This window comes from Orcinus orca, chromosome 4 (assembly GCF_937001465.1).
Source record: "Orcinus orca chromosome 4, mOrcOrc1.1, whole genome shotgun sequence".
NCBI classification, from domain to species: Eukaryota; Metazoa; Chordata; class Mammalia; order Artiodactyla; family Delphinidae; genus Orcinus; species Orcinus orca.
Window position 1 is genome coordinate 48,612,870 of NC_064562.1, and position 23,671 is coordinate 48,636,540.

General features: G+C 39.3%; 2 protein-coding genes across 2 annotated transcripts; both read left to right on the forward strand.

Moving 5' to 3' along the window:
• Window positions 1-1,767: 1,767 nt before the first annotated feature.
• On the forward strand, window positions 1,768-4,055 carry CXCL11 (C-X-C motif chemokine ligand 11). The gene is made up of 4 exons (XM_004280212.3): window positions 1,768-1,907; window positions 2,504-2,630; window positions 2,739-2,811; window positions 3,036-4,055. The coding sequence occupies exons 1-4, from the start codon at window positions 1,847-1,849 to the stop codon at window positions 3,075-3,077; spliced, it is 303 nt and encodes a 100-aa protein (XP_004280260.1). The 5' UTR covers window positions 1,768-1,846; the 3' UTR covers window positions 3,078-4,055.
• Window positions 4,056-18,332: 14,277 nt separating this feature from the next.
• CXCL10 (C-X-C motif chemokine ligand 10) lies at window positions 18,333-20,705 on the forward strand. Its single transcript, XM_004280188.3, has 4 exons — window positions 18,333-18,483; window positions 18,997-19,123; window positions 19,354-19,443; window positions 19,874-20,705. The coding sequence occupies exons 1-4, from the start codon at window positions 18,423-18,425 to the stop codon at window positions 19,905-19,907; spliced, it is 312 nt and encodes a 103-aa protein (XP_004280236.1). The 5' UTR covers window positions 18,333-18,422; the 3' UTR covers window positions 19,908-20,705.
• The last annotated feature ends 2,966 nt before the right edge of the window (window positions 20,706-23,671 follow it).

Here is a 23,671-nt window from a genome sequence, read left to right on the forward strand (position 1 = left end):
ATGTGAAATAATCATCTGAAAATAGTAAACTAGCTATGAACCCCAGATTATACCAACAAAACTAGGAAATAGGAAGAAATGATTGAAAGAAAGTTACAGTGATTCTTCTCATCTTACAAAGGGAGGAACCAGAAGATTCTATTTATGGTTGATGCAAATTATTAAAAAAATTTTTAACCTGACTTTTTCTAAGATTACTAGCAAAACACAAAACAATGTATTTTGTTCAAATCACATAAGAAAATGTTAAAGAAAATATATTTAAAGTTAGAAAGAAATCAAAGAAAACTAATACAGAAAAGATATATGAAGGAAACATTTTAAAAAGCTTACAGATTACCAATTACACGGAAAATAATTAAATTCACCTATTAAAAGTTCCCTTTGGGGCTTCCCTGGTGGCGCAGTGGTTGAGAGTCCGCCTGCCAATGCAGGGGACACGGGTTCGTGCCCCGGTCTAGGAAGATCCCACATGCCGCGGAGCGGCTGGGCCCGTGAGCCATGGCCGCTGAGCCTGCACGTCGGGAGCCTGTGCTCCGCAACGGGGGAGGCCACAGCAGTGAGAGGCCCGCGTACCGCAAAAAAAAAAAAAAGTTCCCTTTGATATCATTTTTTAAGTATTTGCAAGTGACATATTTAAAATAAACAGATTTAGAAAGCTTAAGGGGGAAAGGTAAAAAGAAAAAGAAAACGGGTTACGTGGAAGTAGAATCCAAGAAATAAAAACATCACATTAGAAAAGACAATCATTTTTTAAAAATCCACAACTCATACAGCTTTATGTACTAAATAACAGTGCTTGAGACGTATATATATATATATGTAAAAATTGCTAAACATGCAAAAAGAAATGTATATAAATTCAGAAGTACAGCTGTTTAGGAAACTTCTTCAGACATGCAATTATAGTCAGCAAAATATAAATAAGGTGAAATAAAATGTCGTTTGATGTCAAATAAAATAGGCCTTACATATAAGAGTTTGGACTTAAAAGCAAAAGAAAAAGTATATATATTTTTTTACGTTATTTATTTATTTTTTTGGCTGTGTTGGGTCTTCATTGCGTCACTCAGGTTTTCTCTAGTGGCAGTGAGCGGGGGTTACTCTTCGTTGCGGTGCACGGGCTTCTCATTGCGTGGCTTCTCTTGTTGCGGAGCATGGGCTCTAGGGCATGCAGCCTAGTAGTTGTGGCGCACAGGCTCAGTAGTTGTGGTTCGTGGGCTCTAGAGCACAGACTCAGTAGTTGTCAAGTATGGGCTTAGCTGCTCCGCAGCATGTGGGGTCTTCCTGGACCAGGAATCGAACCCATGTCCCCTGCATTGGCAGGCAGATTCTTAACCACTGTGCCACCAGGGAGGTCCAAAAATTTATAATTTTTTAAAAGAATGTTCTTTTATATAGTTATGTGAAGGATGGAGAGTGAAAGGACTGAATATAGGAAGACAATATTCCTGAATGGATGAATGAATGGCAATCAGAATTTCACTGCCCAGGGTAGTCCAATAATTAAATACATTTCTAGGAAATGCTACCTTAAGGCTGGTTCCCATGTGGGTGTACTCTATTCTATATTTACACAGCACTTTACTATCTACAAAGTGCTTTCACATTCGTATTACTTTCAACCCTGTAACAAAAGGAAGGGACAGTAATATTTAGATGAGAACAAAATAGAAACTATTGGGAAAAAGGAACATGACTCAAGGAGGGAAATTCCTATTGCTGTAAGAGGATTGCTGGTGTATAAAATGCCTTATATATGCCAATTAAGACTTCTCTTCCATGATCAGCATTTCTACTCCCTCCAAGAAGAGTATCAAAGCCAAAGCAGCAGCAACAGACAAACATGAATACGAAGGGCATGGCTACAGTCCTGGCTGTGATATTCTGTGCTACAATTGTTCAAGGTATATGGTACTTTTTAACTTCTCAACCTATAAATTTCCTTTCTAATGCTTCAAATGTCTTTTCTTCCACTTTTATCCTAAAAGATACAGTAAATTTTTATTTAACCTCACACATTAGAAGTTACGATAGGTTTGGCAGAGAATACTGGAAATGTTTAAAATACTAGAGATGATTATTTAAACTAGAGATGATACATTTTTAATAGAATTTCTTATTTGGCTGCAAAATCTGGCAAGAGCCTTTAGCAACAGTTTTAAATGTCTGCTAAGAAGATTTTATATGAGATAATGTTATTAGCTTTCTGGAAAAATTCTTGAGCATAAAAGCAAGAGGCAAATAAGCTTGATCTCCAATAAACGTCTTTCATTCTTCCCCTTATTCTTTAATGGTTTGCTTACAAATTTAAAGAGAAGATCATCAACTTCTTACTGAAGATCCTTTCCCAGTAACAGCAGTGTTGAGTGCTATTTAACAAATTACTATCTTTAGCCTTAATGAAAACCTGGTCCACATTCTTCAATCAAGGTTATACATAAATCATAGCTATATGATTGCAATCAGATGTATTAGTAACTGATGCTATGATCTGTTCTAGGCTTCCCCATGTTCAAAGGGGGACGGTGTCTTTGCACACACCCTGGAGTAAAAGCAGTGAAAGTGGCAGATATTGAGAAAGTCTCCATAATTTACCCAAGTAATAACTGTGACAAAATAGAAGTGATGTAAGTAATGGACTCACTGAAGATAACAATGGTGGTGGCTTTTTTGCTTTGTTTTTCTTATGTTTTTCCATCCAAAATTTAAGACTGTTTTGGATCTTCCCTTAACAGTATCACCCTGAAAACACATAAAGGACAAAGATGCCTAAATACCAACTCAAAGCAAGCAAAAGTTATAATCAAGGTAGGTTGCCAGATTACTTCCATTTTATAATCTGTTTTATCCAAGACAAATCTTTTGAAAAAATAAAATTGACAACTGCAGAATTGTTCTGCTATGATCCTGTGTAAATGTTTTGATAAGGGGTCTCTGGTTATAATTAGCTGTATGTTTTTGCATGTCAACTGCTAAATCACTGGGAAACAAGAACAGCCCAAGGTGGTAAAACTCTCATCTTCTCATTACAGAAAGCTAAAAGAATGAATTTTTTAAAATATCAAAAAGTATGAAGTCCTGGAAAGGAGGATTTGAAAACCTAGAACAAGTGTAACTGACTATTGACATGGTAAGAATTCTGCAATAGGAAACTGACTTTCTCCTGCCTGTTGTAATGAACATTCATGCATTTCTAGGTTAGGAAAGTTTCTAGGAGATTTGATGCTTGTAACTATTCTGCTGTGGCTATGAAAACATTTCTGTCTCTAAAAGTTATCTGTCTGTATTTGACCTATATTTTATATTACAATATCTATTATTACTGAAATCAAGACTATGACTCATAAGTCAAAAGCATCCATGAACATTCCCTAAGTATTTTTTTATGCAAATCCACATTCCTTTTCCTAAAAATTGGAAAAAGTCCTTAAACACCATCTTGTTTTATAAAAAAGGCTATAATTCATGAAATGTACTATGAAGACAATTATAAGCTAAGGGTAACTGGTAAGAGTGCAAGTATTTCATAACAATTAGTAGCTCTGGTCTTGATTTGATTTTTTTTTTAATTCATTTAATTTATTTATTTTTGGCTGCATTGGGTCTTCGTTGCAGTGCGCGGGCTTCTCATTGTGGTGACTTCTCTTGTTGCGGAGCATGGGCTCTAGGCGCATGGGCTTCAGTAGTTGCGGCACGCGGGCTTCAGTAGTTGTGGCTCGTAGGCTCTAGAGCACAGGCTCAGTAGTTGTGGCGCACGGGCTTAGTTGCTCCGCGGCATGTGGGATCTTCCCGGACCAGGCCTCGAACCCGTGTCCCCTGAATTGGCAGGCGGATCCTTAAACACTGCTCCACCAGGGAAGCCCTTGATTTTTTTTAACACCCTTTTTTTTCATTGAGATATTTTGAAGCAATTAGGATGTATGTGTTTACCGTGAATTTTGGTTTTATCTACTGTTATAAATTATACTAATGTTTTGAACACATTTTATATATGAAATGCTTTTTTCTACCAAAGAAAAATGTTGAAATAAATATATGTGCATATCTGGCAATCACCTTTACTTTCTGTGATTCTTTTTCTTAGAAAAATACATATCTAATCTATTTTAGTCATGCCTGTACTATAAAATTTAGAGATATCTATGATAGCTTCACTTTGAAAAGAAAATAATTTTTCTCTAATAATCTACCACAACCCTTCTTAAAACAGAAATAATTATGTTTTCAAGAAATGTGAGATGCCTTGAACAATTTTACCTTGTATTTCAAGAGGCATACAGCTACCTGTCATCACACAGAATTGTTTTGAAATATATTTTAATGAGCAGTTGTGAAGGACAGCTATCTCTTTTTAAAGGGTCTTCCTAGGCTCAAACTCCTTTCTTACTCAGGGAAAATTTCTTATTATGTGAGCTTTGGTGGGAAGCCAAAAGGTAGAAGCCAAAGGAAGAAGTTCCTCCCTGGCAGCCAGAACAAGATCTCAGCCAGACCACTCCTACCCTAGACTTTGAAGTCCAGCTAGCACCACAAAGATGCTATTAGTAAGAAATATTTAAAGTGGCAGTAGTAACAGTGTAAGTCTGATAGTAGAGGCTTCCTAACACGTTCCCGTAGCATGACTTTGGCTATAGTCCTTCCTGCCACCTAGCACCCTTAGGTTTTGTATATTTTCCAAGTCTGATTCTTCAGTCTTCCTGTGTCTTCTTCAACTACCAATTAAATTCCTTTCCTGCTGAAGCTAGCCAGAATTGGTTTCTCTGCATGTATCCAAAAACCTTAGCTGTTGTGACAAAGTGAGAGAGTGGCATGGACATATATACACTACCAAACGTAAAATAGCTAGTGGGAAGCAGCCGCATGGCACAGGGAGATCAGCTCGGTGCTTTGAGACCACCTAGAGGGGTGGGATAGGGAGGGTGGGAGAGAGGGAGATGCAAGAGGGAAGAGATATGGGAACATATGTATATGTATAACTGATTCACTTTGTTATAAAGCAGAAAGTAACACACCACTGTAAAGCAATTATACTCCAATAAAGATGTTTAAAAAAAAACAAAAACCTTAGCTGTTACATCACTCTTTATATAGACAACTATACATTTGAAAAATGAAAATATTTATAGAATTACCAAAAATCAGGTATTTCTGTTTATTTGAAAACAAAAGAACAATTTAAATGCATCTTTGGTGTATCCTTTTCATCGATATCAAAGAGCCAACCATAAACCAGATCAGGGAATGGACAGAAAAGTAAATAGCAGAGTAGGCTGCCTAGAACCTAATAGGCCCTCCTACTGACTAACTTTTTGACTGGTGCCTACAAGCAATAATGAGAAACCAAAATGTTATCTAGGGGATTTGTATATAAATAAATAAATATCTCAATCATATGTTTATTCTATGATATATAATATAGATATGTAGTATAAATATTACATATGCATATATCACAAATCTATATAAATTTCTACATAGAAATAGGACTTCTAGATGAATTCCCTGGATAGTTTTAAAACCTGGATCTATTATTTGACTATTTACAGTGATATTTTTTAAGAGTATCTTTAAAAATAAAAAAATTCACTGAGTAAGAGCTACATGATAAATTTGGTATTTTTTGAACTATATATCTATATTATATATCATAGAATAAACATATGATTGAGATATTTATTTTTTAAAGTAAAGTAGCATAGACCAGTACATTATTATTGAGAAACAACAAAAAACTTAAATTTCTTCACCGCAAAATAAACATATGAATGAATTAACATACCTGAGCCAAGATCCTTCCCACCTCAGTACCTTTGCACAGACTATTCCCTTAGCCCATTCCTTCATTAAGCTAATGCCTATTCATCAATAAGATCTCAGCTTAAGTGACATTTTCTCCAAGTGGTCATCTTTGAAACAACCCCTTCAATCTCAACTAGATTAGGTGTCCTATTTGTTTTCAGAACACTCTACTTTTTCATGACACTATCTGTTGCAAGTAAAGAAGTATTACTGTACTTAATATCTCCTCTCTCACAAGTGTAAGCTCAATAAGAAAGCTACTCTAGTCCTAGCCCACAGTACAGTGCCTAGCAGATATCAGACCCCTTGACAAATATTTAAGAATACAATGACTGAAGGGCAATAGAAACTAGGGGGAAAGGAACTTACAGCAGAGGAATGTCATGAGGGAATGCACAATGGTAGGAAAGTATAAGGTGAGCTTTGGAAATAATAATTAAATTATTTTGGTTGAAGTGAGTATGAAGGACATCAAATGTCTAGCTGAACAACCTTGAATTTTACTTTGTATAAAATGGGGATTCTGGGGGCTTCCCTGGTTGGTGCAGTGGTTGAGAGTCCGCCTGCCAATGCAGGGAACCTGGCGATGCAAGTTCGTGCCCCGGTCCAGGAAGATCCCACATGCCGCGGAGCAGCTGGGCCCGTGAGCCATGGCCGCTGAGCCTGCGCGTCCGGAGCCTGTGCTCCGCAACGGGAGAGGCCACAACAGTTAGAGGCCCGCGTACCGCAAAAAAAAAAAAAAAGAATGAAATTAGAACACTTCCTAACACCACACACAAAAATAAACTCAAAATGGATTAAAGACCTAAATGTAAGGCCAGACACTATAAAACCTTTAGAGGAAAACATAGGCACTCTATGACATAAATCACAGCAAGATCCTTTTTGACCCACCACCTAGAAAAATGGAAATAAAAACAAAAATAAACAAATGGGACCTAATGAAACTTCAAAGCTTTTGCACAGCAAAAGAAACCAAAAACAAGACAAAAAGACAACCCTCAGAATGGGAGAAAATATTTGCAAGTGAAGCAACTGACAAAGGATTAATCTCCAAAATTTACAAGCAGCTCATGCAGCTCAATATCAAAAAAACCAACAACCCAATCCAAAAATGCACATTTAGACCTAAATAGACATTTCTCCAAAGAAGATATACAGATGGCCAACAAACACATGAAAAGATGGTCAACATGACCAATCATTAGAGAAATGCAAATCAAAACTACAATGAGGTATCACCTCACACCAGTCAGAATGGCCATCATCAAAAAAATCTACAAACAGTAAATGCTGAGAGGGTGTGGAGAAAAGGGAACACTGTTGCACTGTTGGTGGGAATGTAAATTGGTACAGCCACTATAGAGAACAGTATGGAGCTTCCTTAAAAGACTAAAAATAGAACCACCATATGACCCAGCAATCCCACTACTGGGCACATACCCTGAGAAAACCATAATTCAGAAAGCGTCATGTACCACTATGTTCATTGCAGCTCTATTTACAATAGCCAGGACATGGAAGCAACCTAAATGTCCATCGACACATGAATGGATAAAGAAGATGTGGCACATATATACAATGGAATATTACTCAGCCATAAAAGGGAACGAAATTGAGTTATTTGTAGTGAGGTGTATGGACCTAGAGTCTGTCATACAGAGTGAAGTAAGTCAGAAAGAGAAAAACAAATACCATATGCTAACACATATATATGGAATCTAAAACAAAAATGGTTCTGATGAACCTAGGAGCAGGACAGGAATAAAGATACAGATGTAGAGAATGGACTTGAGGACACAGGGAGGGGGAAGGGTGAGCTGGGACGAAGTAAGAGAGTAGCATTGACATGTATACACTACCAAATGTAAAATAGCTAGCTAGTGGGAAGCAGCTGCATCGCACAGGGAGATCAGCTCGGTACTTTGCGACCACGTAGAGGGGTGGGATAAGGAGGATGGGAGGGATACGTAAGAGGGAGGGGATATGGGGATTTAAGTATGCATATAGATGATTCACTTTGTTATACAGCAGAACCTAACACAAGAATGTAAAGCAATTATACTTCAATAAAGATGTTAAAAAAAATTTGGGTAAAATACACATAACATTTTACTATCTTAAACATTTTTTCCTTCCTTCCTTCCTCCCTCCCTCCCTTCCTTCATTTCTGGCTGCGTTGGGTCTTCGCTGCTGCACGAGGGCTTTCTTTAGTTGTGGCGAGCTGGGACTACTCTTTGTTGTAGTGAACGGTTTTCTCATTACTGTGGCTTCTCTTGTTGCAGAGCACAGGCTCTAGGTGTGCGGGTCAGTAGTTGCGGCTCACGGGCACTAGAGCGCAGGCTCAGTAGTTGTGGCTCAGGGGCTTAGTTGCTCTGCGGCATGTGGGATCTTCCCGGACCAGGGATCGAACCCCTGTCCCCTGCATTGGCAGGCGGATTCTTAACCACTGCGCCACCAGGGAAGTCCCTGTCTTAAACATTTTTAAGTGTCAGTTCAGTGGCATTAAGTACATTCACATTGTTGTGTACCCATCACTCCCTTGCTTTTTAAAATTAGTTTTATTTATATACACACAGCTCAACAAAGTATTATTTAACTTTAGTTTTGCTTAACTTTATCAAAAGGGTAATCTTTCTGTATTGAATCTCAACATTTTACATGACATTCTTTTAGAAAAAGTCATCTGCATATTCTGCAAATAAGTCTTGCCTTTTGTTAGTTTCATTCCTTCCTAAGTATTTTATGTTTTTAAGTACTTATTGTTGCTTCTGTAAATTTTTTATAAAATAACATTAAAATTATTTTGTTACTGATGTAGAAAGCATAGTACATTGAATTTCTAGGTATCCACTTTGATAAATTCTATTATTTCTAAAACTTAGTAAATGGGGGGTGGGGGGTTTCTATGCAGAAAATCTTCTATGCAAAATTTTATTTCTTCCCTTCCAATTCTTATGGCTTGAATTTCTTTCTTTCTTTTTTTCTTCCTTTGTTTTTTTTTTTTTTCAGGCTAGGACCTATATAGCATAAAGAAGAGAAGTGAAAAATGGGCATCTGTGTCTTGTTTTGTAAATTCACAGTGTACTCTTATCCATCAAAGATAAAACAGGCTACCTAAATAAGCCCTTTCCTAAGAGGGAAATGCTGCATGATTCCAGCCCTCAGTTCCACCAGGAGAGGCATGCTATGGCTGGTCAATGCTGAAGACTAACAGACACATCTGATCACCTGAATAACTACATCATCCAGAGAGAAAATACTATCTGTTGCACCAGGAAATAAGCTGATACTTGGCCAGAGAGCTGGCTATATTTTTGAAATGCTGGCCAGTGAAAACTTCATTTAGACTTTTTAATAATAATTAATTATTTTTTTAATAATCTGTCATCTTTAGAATTCTGTCATACTTTAGAATTAGAGTATCTAATGTAGGTCAGATACCACAGTGCATATTTGAAAATAGGAAAACTGAAGCATAGATAGACCTAACAGTTTGTCCAAGACCACAGAGCAAGTGAGACACAAAACTATATACTGTTATCTGTAGATTCCCAGCCCATCTCATCATGCCATCAAGTGTGAGAAAAGCAAAATGCTGCAGGATCTGAATATGCATACAAACAGAAGCTATTCTCAGGCTTTGCCAAGCATGATGGTTTTAAGTATACATCACCAGCTTTGCCCTGGTTGTGAATGATGAGACACATCGGTAACTCACAAGCATGTAGCCAGTATTCCCACACTGTTAGCTAAGAGAATCTTTTTGCAACTCAGTCAAAACTATGAAAAGCAAAGCTTTGCCCTCCTCTCCCAGACTTTCCAAGGTGTAATGTAAATCAGCTGAGGGGATTCCCAGTCTACAGAAATCACTGAACTCCTCCAGCTCGCTTTTTAGGAAATTTCCTCTAAGCACATTAGTTTCTCGGAAAAGCTTTTTTTCTGGGCCTGTAACAAGTCTGCTAGGGCAGACTCTTTCTTTTGGCCTGACGCCATAGTTAGAGTCTTAAACCAACAGCAAATGAAACCGAAACTAAAGATGGACTATTTCCTTGATTCCTGTTTTCTTTCAAAACTAGACTCAGATCAGTGAACACTAAAAAGTGAATATGGGCTTCCCTGGTTGCGCAGTGGTTAAGAATCCGCCTGCCAATGCAGCGGGCAGGGGTCCCAGCCCTGGCCCAGGAAGATCCCACATGCCTTAGAGCAACTAAGCCCATGCGCCACAACCGCTGAGTCTGTACTCTAGAGCCTGCGAGCCACAACTACTGAAGCCTGTGCGCCTAGAGCCCATGCTCTGCAACAAGAGAAGCCACCACGATGAGAAGCCGGCGCACTGCAACGAAGAGGAGCCCTCACTCACCGCAACTAGAGAAAGCCTGTGCACAGCAACTAAGACCCAGCGCAGCCAAAAATAAATAAATAAATAAATTTATTTTTTAAAAAGTGAATATATCAAAAGCCTGGCAAAAATTAAAATATAAATTTTAAAAGAGTTATAATTTAATTTTTATTCAAGTGATTCAGGTAAGGTTGGCTGTGGATATAACAAGTAATAATTGGCTTCCTGTTGTCTCTATAGTTTGATTTTTTTCTGAATTCTTCTCCACATTGATCACACTTATAAGGTTTCTCTCCTGAGCAGATCCCTATTCAAAATAAGAGGAGAATGGTCCTTTGTTTTGATTCTGTTTTCACCAGAAAACAATCTGATAACTAATTCAACTTCCCAGGTACTCTGTTATTGCAAAAGTGTGGCTTGGTTATCAGACCCAATCATTCCAGATACTGGAAGGTCTTCGTTATAAATGAATAAACTGGGACTTCCCTGGCAGTCCAGTGGTTAAGACTTCACCTTCTGATGCAGGGGAGGCGGGTTCAACCCCTGGTCGGGGAGCTAAGATGCCACATACCTCATGGGCAAAAAACCAAAACATAAAACAGAAGCAATATTGTAACAAATTCAATAAAGACTTTAAAATGGTCCACATTAAAAAAAAAAGAATGAATAAACTGTCTTTTTAATTTGCATCTTAGATTCTTGTAGAGTTGGTTAGCAGAATTAACTCTTTGAGGACATGTTCACCCTGGATGATTAGAATGTCGTATTTTACATCTTTATGTTTATCCCTTAACTGTTTAGTGTAGTTATAGCTGCTTTTACAATTTTTTTGTCTTTTTATCTACATACTGGCTTATTTAAGTAATCTTAAATCCTTCTTATATATTTGCCTTTTTTTAAAACATTTTTTAAAATTTATTTTATTTATGTATTTTTTGGCTGCACTGGGTCTTCACTGCTGTGCACAGGCCCTCTCCAGCTGCGGTGAGCAGAAGCCACTCCCCATTGCGGCCCACAGGCCTCTCACTGTGGTGGCCCCCCCTGCGGCGGAGCACGGGCTCCAGGCACACGGGCTCAGTAGTTGTGACCTGCGGGCTCTAGAGTGCAGGCCCAGTAGTTGTGGCGCACAGGCTTAGTTGCTCCGCGGCATGTGGGATCTTCTCAGGCCAGGGCTTAAACCCGTGTCCCCTGCATTGGCAGGCGGATTCTTAACCACTGAGCTACCAGGGAAGCCCTATATTTGCCTTTCTTATTGGCATTCTCTCTTTCCCTTAGATTCTACTTCTTTTCCATTTAGAGAAGACCCTTCAATATTTCTTGTAGGGTATGTTTAGTATTGATGAATTCTTTCAGTTTCTGCTTGTCCGAGAAGTTTTTTTTATTTCTCCTTCTATCCTAAACGGTACTCTTGCTCAGTACAGTATCCTGGGTTGCAGGTTTTCCATTTCAGCAGTTTCTGGACCTGTAAAGCTGAGGACCAGATACTACAGAATCCTAACAAGGTATTACCATCCCTAGGAGACTGTGCCAACCTGCCTGACTGGTTGGCTGGCATTGCTCGATACCATTTTTGGTGACACTTCTCTAACTGCATATGCTTTCCCTTCCTGGCCACTTGTCTTAAGTACAATCCATACTTTAAGGTTCATCTGAGCACTCCTGGTCTTAATGAATATAATCGCCTATGAACCCCCATTGTATTTATTGTCTATACCACTCATTTGTCACTGATCATACTGTTTCTTTTGTTGATATTTATTGTTTCGTATTTGTTGGTCTTTCCAATTAGAATGCAAGTCCCATCAAGGACAGACAATGGATCTTATCCCTCCCAGTGTCCCCTGAGATTAGCCTGGTTCCCTACACAAAGTACAGACAAAATAATGAGAACAAGTACAACCCTCCTCATTCTTCTGCTTCCAAAACCACCCACAAACATATATGCAATATGCACTGAAGAGACTTGCATTCCTTCATTCATTCAATGCATAATTGCAGAGAACCTCCAATGAATAATTTAAAAGTGTTTAGGTGTACCACCCTTTATATATTTACCCCATAGTCCTAGGAATAAAGATTTTGACCTATGGCTAGCTGAGAATACCTATATTGATTCTACCTATCTGAATCTATGCTAACTTCTGGGGAAACTGTAGTTTTCTTAGGTTAAACTTGGTTCCTAAAGCTAGAGGAAATAGTAATACCCATGTCCTAATGTAAAAATGTGATGAGTCAATGGAAGTTCTTTCTGAAGATGTATAACTCTTATTTGTGCCGTTGCTTAAAGTCTGGAAAAATTTATACATCTATCCATCCATCCAATACTTACTGAATACCTTCCATATGCCTGGTGATGCTCTAGTTGCTGGGGATAAGCGCTGAATAAGACTGATAAGGTCCCTGCTCTTTGGGGGCTTATATTTGAATGTGAAGAAACAGACATTAAAAAAATAAAAAGTAAACTAAGCAAATATCAGAGAGTGAGAAATGCCAGAGAATTAAAATAAGGTCATGGCTGCTCTAGATTGTTTGGTAAGAGAAAGTACTATAATATTTAGCTAAAATCCAAACATCCAGAAGGAACTACCAACACAAAGAACAGGGGGAGATACAGAAAATCGCTAGTTTAAAAAAGGCCTCTGTGACTGCAGTATAGTGGTTGAGAGGGAACAGTGTGAGATGAAGCTGGAGAAATCAGTAGCAGCTAGATCATAGAGGACCTAGTAAAACAGCATACAAAATTGGATTTAATTCTAAATATAACTGTAAGTTATTGGAGGGTCTTAAGCAGAGGAGTGACATGATGACTATGGGTTTTTAAATTTTATATTGGAGCATAGGTGATTAACAATGTTGGTTAGTTTCAGGTGTACAGCAAAGTGATTCAGTTATACATATACATGTATCTACCCTTTTTCAAATTCTTTTCCCATTTATGTTATTACAGAATATTGAGCCCCGTTCTCTGTGCTATACAGTAGGTCCTTGTTGGTTATCTATTTTAAATACGGCAGTGTGGAGACGTCCCTGGCAGTCCAGTGGTTAAGACTCCCACACTTCCACTGCAGAGGACACAGGTTTGATCCCTGGTCAGGGAACTAAGATTCTGCGTGCCGCGTGGGCGCGGCCAAAAACAAATAAATGTGTGTGTGTGTATATATACATACATATATATATATATATATATATATGTGGCAGTGTGTACATGTCAATCCCAAACTCCGAATCTATTCCTTCCCCACAACCCTTCCCCGCTGGTAACCATAAGTTTTTCTCTAAGTCTGTGAGTCTGTTTCTGTTTGGTAAATAAATTCGTCCATATCTTATTTTTTTTTTTTAGATTCCCCATATAAGCGATAGCATACGATATTTGTCTTTCTCTGTCTGATGTACATCACTTAATACGATTACCTCCAGGTCCATCCATGCTGCTGCAATTAGCATTATTTCATTTTTTTATATGGCTGAGCAATATTCCATTGTATATATGCACCACATCTATTTATTTATTTATTTATTTATTTTTATTTTTTTTTTTTGCGGTACGCGGGCCTCTCACTGTTGTGGCCTCTCCCGTTGTGGAGCACAGGCCCAGTTTCTGACACAGTTGGGGGTCGAGGGTATCCTGAAGCTTGTGTTGGCCTGCTAGTGGACAGAGCCAGGACCCAGCTGTCAGGGTAGGATCTGGCCTGCTGTGGACAGGCTGGGTCTATAGGCTGTGGGATTGTAGTTTTCTTGTGTCTGGTGTCTGTTTCTTGGTTGGTGAGCCTTGTCTAGAAGTTAGTGCAGGTTTACTGGAGGGAAGGGCCAGTGCCTGCCCACTGCTGGGTAAAGCTGGGTTTTGGCCCTCTGGTGGGCAGGGCCATGTCTAGAGGCATGTCTAAAAGTGGCTGTGGACTCAGAAAGTCCTTAGGCAGCCTGTCTGCTGATGGTTAGGACTCTCCAAGACCAGAGGGTAGGTCTGGCCCAGGCTCCTATCAAATTACTGCTTTTTCCCTGGGTCCCAGTGCACATGAGATTTTGTGTGCACCCTTTAAGAGTAAACTCTCTATTTTCCCCAGTCCTGTGGGGCTCCTGAAATTAAGACCCACTGGCCTTCAATGCCAAATGCTCTAGCAGTTCGTCTTCCTGGTGCAAGACCCCCAGGCTGGGGAGCCTGACGTGGAGCTCAGAATTCTCACTTGTATGGGAGAACTTCTGCAATATAATTATTCTCCAGTTTGTGGGTTGCACTCCAAGGGGTATGGGATTTGATTTTATCGCAAGTCCGCCCCTCCTACTCATCTCATTGTGGTCCCTTCTTTATATTTTTGTTGTATAAGATCTTTTCTGGTAGGTTCCAGTCTTTTTCATCGATGGTTGTTTTCCAGATAGTTGTGATTTTAGTGTGCTCATGAAAAGAGGTGAGCTCAAGGTCTTTCTACTCTGCCATATTGGCTGCTCTCTGGAAAATGGATTTTTAAAAAGTATGATCCAACTGTACAGTTTTTACAACAGGCATAATTTATATTCACTGACATAAACAGGTTAAAAGTTAAATAACAGAAAAAGATATATCATGCTGACAATAACCAGGAGAGAGCTGAATTAGCTACATTTAATATACCAGACAAAAAATTGTCAGTAGAGACAAAGAAAGATAATTTATAATGATCCAGCAAGTCACAACAGTTAAAAATAAGAATATAAAAAAAATGTGGGAGACATCTATATTTCTGATGAAAGAGAAGTTGAGTAGGCTGATGAATATAACCGAAGAATTGTCTAATTGCAGAAATAACAAGGTGCTGAATGATTAAATCTATTTTCAGTGTTTTAAAAATTGCAATAAAACCCAACTCTTAAAGAAACAAAATTTACATATTTTAACACAATTAGAATACAAATACCAGAACTAGGAAGAAATAAATGCCTTTTTTCCCCAGTCACAAAAACCTCAGGATCACAATGTTCAATATAACCTAAACTGGGACTTCCCTGGTGGCGCAGTGGTTAAGAATCCTCCTGCCAATGCATGGGACACGGGTTCAAGCCCTGGTCCGGGAAGATCCCACATGCCACGGAGAAACTAAGCCCCTGCGCCACACTACTGCGCCTACGCTCTAGAGCCCGTGCGCCACAACTACTGAAGCCCACGTGCCTAGAGCTCGTGCTCTGCAACAAGAGAAGCCATCACAATGAGAAGCCCACACACCACAACAAAGAGTAGCTCCCGCTCGCCGCAACTAGAGAAAGCCCATGAGCAGCAATGCAGACCCATGCAGCCAAAAATTAATTAATTAAAATAATTAATTAATAAAACGAATCCAACTGAACATGGTCTGTTTTAGGCAAGGAAACTACCTTTTAAAAATACTATAAGTAAATAAATGTGTATCTATGTGATTGTTTACTAACACGTGTATATCTGTATATATGTGTTTAACATATATATACTACAGCATTTTTCATTTCAGTATGAATTCAGTGTAAGATAGATACACCTTAAACCTTTTCTAGGTGTTTAATTACTGAGGCATCAAAATAACATCAAAGATGGCTTCAGGGCTTCCCTGGTGGCGCAGTGGTCGAGAGTCTGCCTGCCGATGCAGCGGACACGGGTTCGTGCCCCGGTCCGGGAAGATCCCACATGCCGCGGAGCAGCTGGGCCCGTGAGCCATGGCCGCTGAGCCTGCGCGTCTGGAGCCTGTGCTCCGCAACGCGAGAGGCCACAACAGTGAGAGGCCCGCGTACCGCAAAAAAGAAAAAAAAAAAAAGATGACTTCAGCCAATCAAGATAGAATGGAAATCAGAAATCCAAATGAACAACAATTGTTCTCTCTGAGAGGCAGCGTAACAAAGTTGTTGAGAAAATGGACTCTAGAGCTAGTTACTGGGTAACATAAGTCACTATTTAAGGAGTAAGTAAGTCAATATTCATAAAGCACTTCAAACAACACCTGGCATACAGTTAATGCTATGTAATACTTCATTAAAAATCAATTAAACAAATAAGAAATATTTTCTCATTAACAACAATCCACTAGCAGGCATCTACCTCAACTCTCCTTTTACTTTGCTATATAGACAGCATCTTAGATGAGAAGTGAGATACTAACAAAAGTAAAATTATCACCATGTACCTTTTTATTGTTTAATGTTGAACTGTTCAGTGCCTCTTCCATCCATGATGTCAGACATTTCCCCAAAAAATGTCTGGCATTTTTACTCACAGTCCAATTTTTATTCTGCACAAACAGCCGTGGGAGGGCCCCTCCACGTCACTGTCTTGCACAAACCTTTCCCTCATCAGAAGAAGGCCTTTTTATTGAGTGAAAGTCTTCTCGGCTCTATCAGTCTCTGCCTCACTTCCCCTCCTTCTGAGCTTCCAGTTTCCCCATAGTTAAGTCCACTCACTGACTTACCCACTGGGAAGCTTAGCTCTACCCAGTCCCTGGAACAGATCAACCTGGGATCCAGCAATTTCCACCTCCCCAAGCAACACCTCACTGCTCCGATGACGGATCTCCTGTACCTGAGGTTCCAAGTCTTATGTGTGTCCAGTTTTCAGATACGGGCTTTTATCTTGGCCTCTATGCCAAGCTGTAGGCCAGTATCTGCCAGGTACACTAGTCTAACCCTAGAATGGCAGACCTACCTTTCCCTGGACTATCCCTACATTGCTGCAGCCTAGCTGACTATGAAAAGACCTCCCAAATACTTTCCTAGGTTCCAAGTATCACCTGTATCTGATGCCTGCATTTAGAATAGTATTTCATTTTGTATCCCCTGTTGCCAATCACTTGCAAAGAACACAACCAGACTATATAACCCTTGGATACTGGTGAACTTCCAACACATGTTATACTACTTGAGTATCACCTACTTCTTACTGATGGTGTCAGACTGATGGTGTCAGCCAAGTACTACTGAATGCTAAGATAAGAGGCCAAGTTTCGACCCTATTTGGCCCTATTTGCCCAGTTCAAACTGTGCTTATTTCAGTTATCAATGTTACTAGCTCAAAGGCTAACACTTTTTTGCCTTTGCTTTCCATGTGACATTCTCTTAGTGCTGTACCCGTCTTAAATCAACCTCTCTATTTCCATTCTGTTCTCCCGTCTCTATTTATGCCCCTCTTTTAAGTTTATTTCCTCAAAAAGCATCTTTCGTTTTTTGGCAATAACTCTACTATAGCTACAAATCCTTTCTTTACTCCATTCTGGATATTGTCTTACGATGTTTTCATTCAGGGACTGACTATAATACATGAAACTTGTTTAATAACATACCAGAAATCAGATAACCAAATGAGCAGTGTTTTCCCTAGAAATAATTATGTTGGAAGCTATTCACTTATTCTAATGATGTTATGAAACATCAGAGCATTTCTGGAATTCCTTGAACCTTGCCAGTTCTATATCTTTGACCTTGTCCAAGAAGACCAAACCTATTACTCTGTAATACTGATCAAACACTGCAGTGCTTGGCTAAACTACTGTTTCCAAAAATTAGATTTACCTCCAGAGGTTGAAAAATTACTATTACTGTGGAATTTTAAAAAATTATCTAGCCTCTGAAAGTATTACCAAAATTTAAAATAAATGTTGGAAGAAAAGCATCATAGTTAGAATAAATGGATGGCAACCTTTGTATGACCTAACATAGTTATCTAACCTTGAAGATTATTCTTCCACATATAAAATGATTTCCTACCTTCTTACAGAATTACTGTAGAAATAAAACGAGAAAGTACACAACATCTCTGAAACCCATAAAATGTGAATAAATGTAAGATATTCCTATTTGTGCCTTACTCCTGCAAATTTAAATGGATTCAAAACAAAATATTAAGGCTTACTTGTTTTAAAACTGTGTTTAAGACTTTAACTTGAGTTAAAGTTGACATTTGCATTTTTCAGGAGGTGCGAGATGAGAATCCAAGCTCCATTTTTTTAAAAACTATTTATATTTGCAGTAAAGTTATGTTTTTCAAGAAGCAGCTCATGATTTAGAAAGTGAAACGTAGCTCACTCTTACTGAAACAAAGGAAGTGGAGGGAAATTCCATAACTCAGAAGCCACAATAAATACAAATAATATCTTTGATTCTGCAACACGGGACTTCCCCAAGGAACAGACACAGGTTTTCCTAAGTCAACTGTAATGTTATCCAATCAGAGTTGGAGAGGGAAAGTGCCTTTGCAAATAAATACTGCAACCTAGCCCGATGTTTTCAGAGACACTCCTCAACTGTTCAGGCAGTCTGAGCCTACTACAGAAGAACCTTCAGTTGCAGCACCATGAACCAAAGTGCTGTTCTTATTTTCTGCCTTATCCTTCTGACTCTGAGAGGAACTCAAGGTAAGGAACTTCAAGGGATATTTAATTTGTAAGATCAGAAATAGGACTGGGTATAAACTCTTTAAGTGCAGAAATAATGTATTTGCAAAAGTTTTACAGCCTGCCTTTTAAATGAAGGGTAAATGAGCAGAGATTCCTTCTGGTCAGAGTTTACAGTCAGAGAAGCAAGTGGAATAAAAGAAAGAGAGAAGGAGGAAGGTGGGAGTGAAGAGGAAGAGGGACAGACAGAGAAAATGTGAGGGAAGGAGGAGAAAGAAGATGAGACAGGTATCTCCTTAGTTAACTTAAGTAACTATATGACCTGGGCTCAAGGGTATGATCTTACAATCAACAAGTTGCAATTCCATTCTTTCAGAGAATCAACTAATTAATCATACAGAGCTGTATGATCACAGATTGAGTATGTGATTACACAGAGGTACAGGTTCAGCTAAGTACTACCCAATCCACATTAAATGCCTAAAATGAAAACTGCGCTAACGTCGTCTGCTGTACCTGTTTCTTTTCCTGCAGAAATACCTCTCTCTAGGACTACACGCTGTACATGTATCAAGATCAGTGATCGACCTGTTAATCCAAGGTCCTTAGAAAAACTTGAAGTGATTCCTGCAAGTCAATCTTGCCCACGCGTTGAGATCATGTGAGTAAAATCCCACCTAATGATCACCTCCCTGGTTGTAATCATACAATTAAATACATGATGATGATTACAAAAATCAGTAAAGGGTTTGTGATGATTCTAAGACTTCTGTACAGCAAAGGGGAACATCTAAAGTGAAACCTAAATGTCTGACTTTAAAACTGTATATTCCGTCTGTTTTATTGGCCCAATATTGTTTTAAATATTTTCATTCCTATTTACTTCTATAGTGCCACAATGAAAAAGAACGGGGAGAAAAGATGTCTTAATCCAGAGTCTAAGACCATCAAGAATTTACTGAAAGCAATTAGCAAGGAAAGGTAGGTTTGCTATTGCTTGCAGAAGAACTGCTCTTTAAGAAATGTTGATCTTGTGATGTTAGAAATATCTGCATAGGGCCTTCCTGTGGAATTCTGGGCTGAAAACAGTGTTACCACCATGCTTCCACTACCTCCATCTATTTATATACTGAGGTGTCACCTTGTGTGGTATCAAAAGTTACCCTGATTACTGTCTAGAAGTGTCAATAGGTCACTTTAACCTTAAAGCAGAGCTATAACTATCCAAGCAAAGATGCCAAATTTCCCCCAAGCTTTTCCTGGCCTTAAAAAAGCATCCCGTGTAACCCACAATCATTGCGTAGCAGCAGGAAAGCTAACCACCCACTTCACCTATCTATGAATTCAGCATGTTCCAAGCAGAATTCAGACTGAAGTCAGAGTCATTTACACTCTCCTTCTCTTCTTACAGGTCTAAAAGATCTCAGACACAGAAAGAGGCATAATCACTGCACGACCGGTAAGGATGGACCACAGAGAAGCTATTTCTGCCGTCATTTCCCTACACACAGTATATGTCAAGCCCTAATTGTCCGTGGATTGCAGTTCTCCTAAAAGGTGACCAACCACAGTCACCAAATTAGTTGCTACTTCTCCTGCAGGGCGGTAGATGGCTCATCATCCTGAGGTGTTTGGTAGTAACTCTGCCCTGGCACTATACTATAAGCTATGCTGAGGTGCTACCTTCTTCATGAGTGTGCCAAGCCCTAACCCTGCTACTGACAGCTTCCTCACCTTTTCTATCTTCTAAAGGGGGTTATGAAGGGGCCTACCCCTCTGGGCTTCTCAGGGATCTTAGAATCTCAAATAACTAAAAGGTATTCAAAGCAATAATACAATCTGCCTTTTAAAGAAAGATCTTTACTCCACGGGCTTCTACTGCCATCCCTCCAAGGGGCCCATATTCTTCCGGGTGTTATATACATAATTCCAAATACACAGAAGCAGCTAGAAGTATCTGGAACTGTATGTGAAAATAGTATTATTTAGTCAAAGACTACACAAAGTAGAATTCTTAGATGTATATGTTTCTTATATTGTTTTCAGTGTTTATGGAATAACTTGTGTAATTAAGTACTGCAATGGGAGAAATTTTAAAATTTAAATACATGTTCTGCAATGTTATGTAAGACAAATATGCTGAATGCTTTTCAAAATAAAAGTAATGTTCTCTCCTAGAAATATTAAGAAAGATTATTTAACTGTTTAGAGACCAAAACATAATAAAGTAATTATAACTACGATGAAGTGTCTGGTGGGTCATTTGGGACATTTATTTCATAAAAACCTTAGACTGGAGAATCCGTAGCCTAGAGAAGAAGTAAGGATGGGTAGAGGACAAATGAGTTTTAGGATTACCATATTCCTTCCAACTATAGTCTCCTGGAAGGCCCATCATACAGGAGTCCTCCAGGACTTATGTGGCATAACAGAGCTTGGCCTGAGCTTCAGATCCTTAGAGCCAACTTTCTGTGAGACATTTGCAACTCAACATCCCATGGAAACATCAAACTCCAAAATGTCTTAAATTAATTCCTCCTTCCCCCAGATCTATTTCTCCTGCTCTATTCTATAGACTAGTTTAATAGCACCATCATCCATTCAGTTCCCCAAACGAGAATTCTAGGAGTAATTCTACACTCCTTCTTCTCCCTTGCCTCCCATATCCAATTTGTCATCAAGAAGGTATTTGCAATGCATTTAGTTAGCAAATTATTAGTATCTAAAACGTATAGAGGGGACTTCCCCGGTGGTCCAGCGGTTAAGATGCCACGCTTCCAATGCAGGGGGCCCAGGTTCAATCCCTGGTCAGGGAAGTAGATCCAACACGCCACAACTAAAAGATCCCGCATGAGGCAATTAAGACCCAGCGCAGCCAAAATAAATAAATAAATAAAATATTTTTTTAAAAATAAAACATATAGAGAACTCCTATGAATAAAAAAGGAAAAGACAGCTAGCTGAAAAACAGGAAACAAATGAATAGGAATTTCACAAAAGAAGAAAACACAAGCCCTTAACATATGAAAAGATGCTCAATTTCATTAGTAATCAGGGACATGTACTTTCTCTTTTTATTTTTTTTAACGTTTTTATTGGAGTATAATTGCTTTACAATGGTGTTAGTTTCTGCTTTATAACAAAGTGAATCAGTTATATGTACACATATATCCCCATATCTCTTCCCTCTTGCATCTCCCTCCCTCCCAACCTCCCTATCCCACCCTTCTAGCTGGTCACAAAGCACGGAGCTGATCTCCCTGTGCTATGTGACTGCTTCCCACTAGTTATCTATTTCACATTTGGCAGTGTATATATGTCCATATATACACTATCACTCTCTCACTTTGTCCCAGCTTACCCTTCCCCCTCCCCATGTCCTCAACTCCATTCTCTAGTAGCTCCGTGTCTTTTTTGTTGTTGTTGTTTTTGTTTTTTTTTTTTGCGGTACGTGGGCCTCTCACTGCTGTGGCCTCTCCCACTGCGGAGCACAGGCTCCGGACGCGCAGGCTCAGCGGCTATGGCTCACGGGCCCAGCCGCTCCGCGGCATGTGGGATCCTCCCGGACCGGGGCACGAACCCGTGTCCCCTGCATCGGCAGGCGGACTCTCAACCACTGTGCCACCAGGGAAGCCCTAGCTCCGTGTCTTTATTCCCATCTTGCTCCCAGGTGGTTCTTCATGACTTTTTTTTTTTTTTTAGATTCCATATATATGTGTTAGTACACGGTATTTGTTTTTCTCTTTCTGACTTACTTCACTCTGTATGACAGACTCTAGGTCCATCCACCTCACTACAAATAACTCAATTTCATTTCTTTTAATTGCTGTGTAATATTCCATTGTATATATGTGCCACATCTTCTTTATCCATTCATGTGTTGATGGACACTTAGGTTGCTTCCATGTCCTGGCTATTGTAAATAGAACTGCAGTGAACATTGTGGTACATGCCGCTTTCTGAATTATGGTTTTCTCAGGGTATATGCCCAGTAGTGGGGTTGCTGGGTCGTATGGTAATTCTATTTTTAGTCTTTTAAGGAAACTCCAAACTGTTCTCCATAGTGGCTGTATCAATTTACATTCCCACCAACAGTGCAAGAGTGTTTCCTTTTCTCCACACCCTCTCCAGCATTTATTGTTTGTAGATTTTTTGATGATGGCCATTTTGACCGGTGTGAGATGATATCACATTTTAGTTTCGACTTGCATTTCTCTAATGATTAATGATGTCGAGCCCCCTTTCATGTGTTTGTTGGCCATCTGTATATCTTCTTTGGAGAAATGTCTATTTAGGTCTTCTGCCCATTTTTGGATTGGGTTGTTTGTTTTTTTGATATTGAGCTGCATGAGCTGCTTGTAAATTTTGAGATTAATCCTTTGTCAGTTGCTTCATTTGCAAATATTTTCTCCCATTCTGAGGGTTGTCTTTTCGTCTTGTTTATGGTTTCCTTTGCTGTGCAAAAGCTTTGAAGTTTCATTAGGTCCCATTTGTTTATTTTTGGTTTTATTTCCATTTCTCTAGGAGCTGGGTCAAAAAGGATCTTGCTGTGATTTATGTCATAGAATGTTCTGCCTATGTTTTCCTCTAAGAGTCTGATAGTGTCTAGCCTTACATTTAGGTCTTTAATCCACTTTTATTTTTTTTATTTTTTTTATTTTTTATTCTTTTTTTGGTCCGCGGGCCTCTCACTGTCGTGGCCTCTCCCGTTGCGGAGCACAGGCTCCGGACGCACAGGCTCAGCGGCCACGGCTCACAGGCCCAGCCGCTCCGCGGCATGTGGGATCCTCCCGGACCGGGGCACGAACCCGCATCCCCCGCACCGGCATGCGGACTCCCAACCACTGCGCCACCAGGGAAGCCCCACTTTTATTTTTGTGTATGGTGTTAGAGAGTGGTCTAATTTCATTCCTTTACATGTAGCTGTCCAGTTTTCCCAGAACCACTTATTGAAGAGGCTGTCTTTTCTCTATTGTATATTCTTGCCTCCTTTATCAAAGACAAGGTGACCATATGTGCATGGGTTTATCTCTGGGCTTTCTATCCTGTTCCATTGATCTATATTTCTGTTTCTGTGCCAGTACCATACTCTCTTGATTACTGTACCTTGTAGTATAGTCTGAAGTCAGGGAGCCTGATTCCTCCAGCTCTGTTTTTCTTTCTCAAGATTGCTTTGGCTATTCAGGGTCTTTTGTGTTTCCATGCAAAT

Excerpts from the sequence above, each read along its gene's own strand:
- CXCL11 (XM_004280212.3), top strand. The coding sequence starts at position 1,847 with ATGAATACGAAGGGCATGGCTACAGTCCTGGCTGTGATATTCTGTGCT. Across the intron at positions 1,908-2,503 it reads CTGTGCTACAATTGTTCAAG|GCTTCCCCATGTTCAAAGGG; the intron begins GTATATGGTACT and ends GATCTGTTCTAG. Across the intron at positions 2,812-3,035 it reads AAGCAAAAGTTATAATCAAG|AAAGCTAAAAGAATGAATTT; the intron begins GTAGGTTGCCAG and ends TTCTCATTACAG.
- CXCL10 (XM_004280188.3), top strand. The coding sequence starts at position 18,423 with ATGAACCAAAGTGCTGTTCTTATTTTCTGCCTTATCCTTCTGACTCTG. Across the intron at positions 18,484-18,996 it reads GACTCTGAGAGGAACTCAAG|AAATACCTCTCTCTAGGACT; the intron begins GTAAGGAACTTC and ends CTTTTCCTGCAG. Across the intron at positions 19,124-19,353 it reads TGCCCACGCGTTGAGATCAT|TGCCACAATGAAAAAGAACG; the intron begins GTGAGTAAAATC and ends TTACTTCTATAG.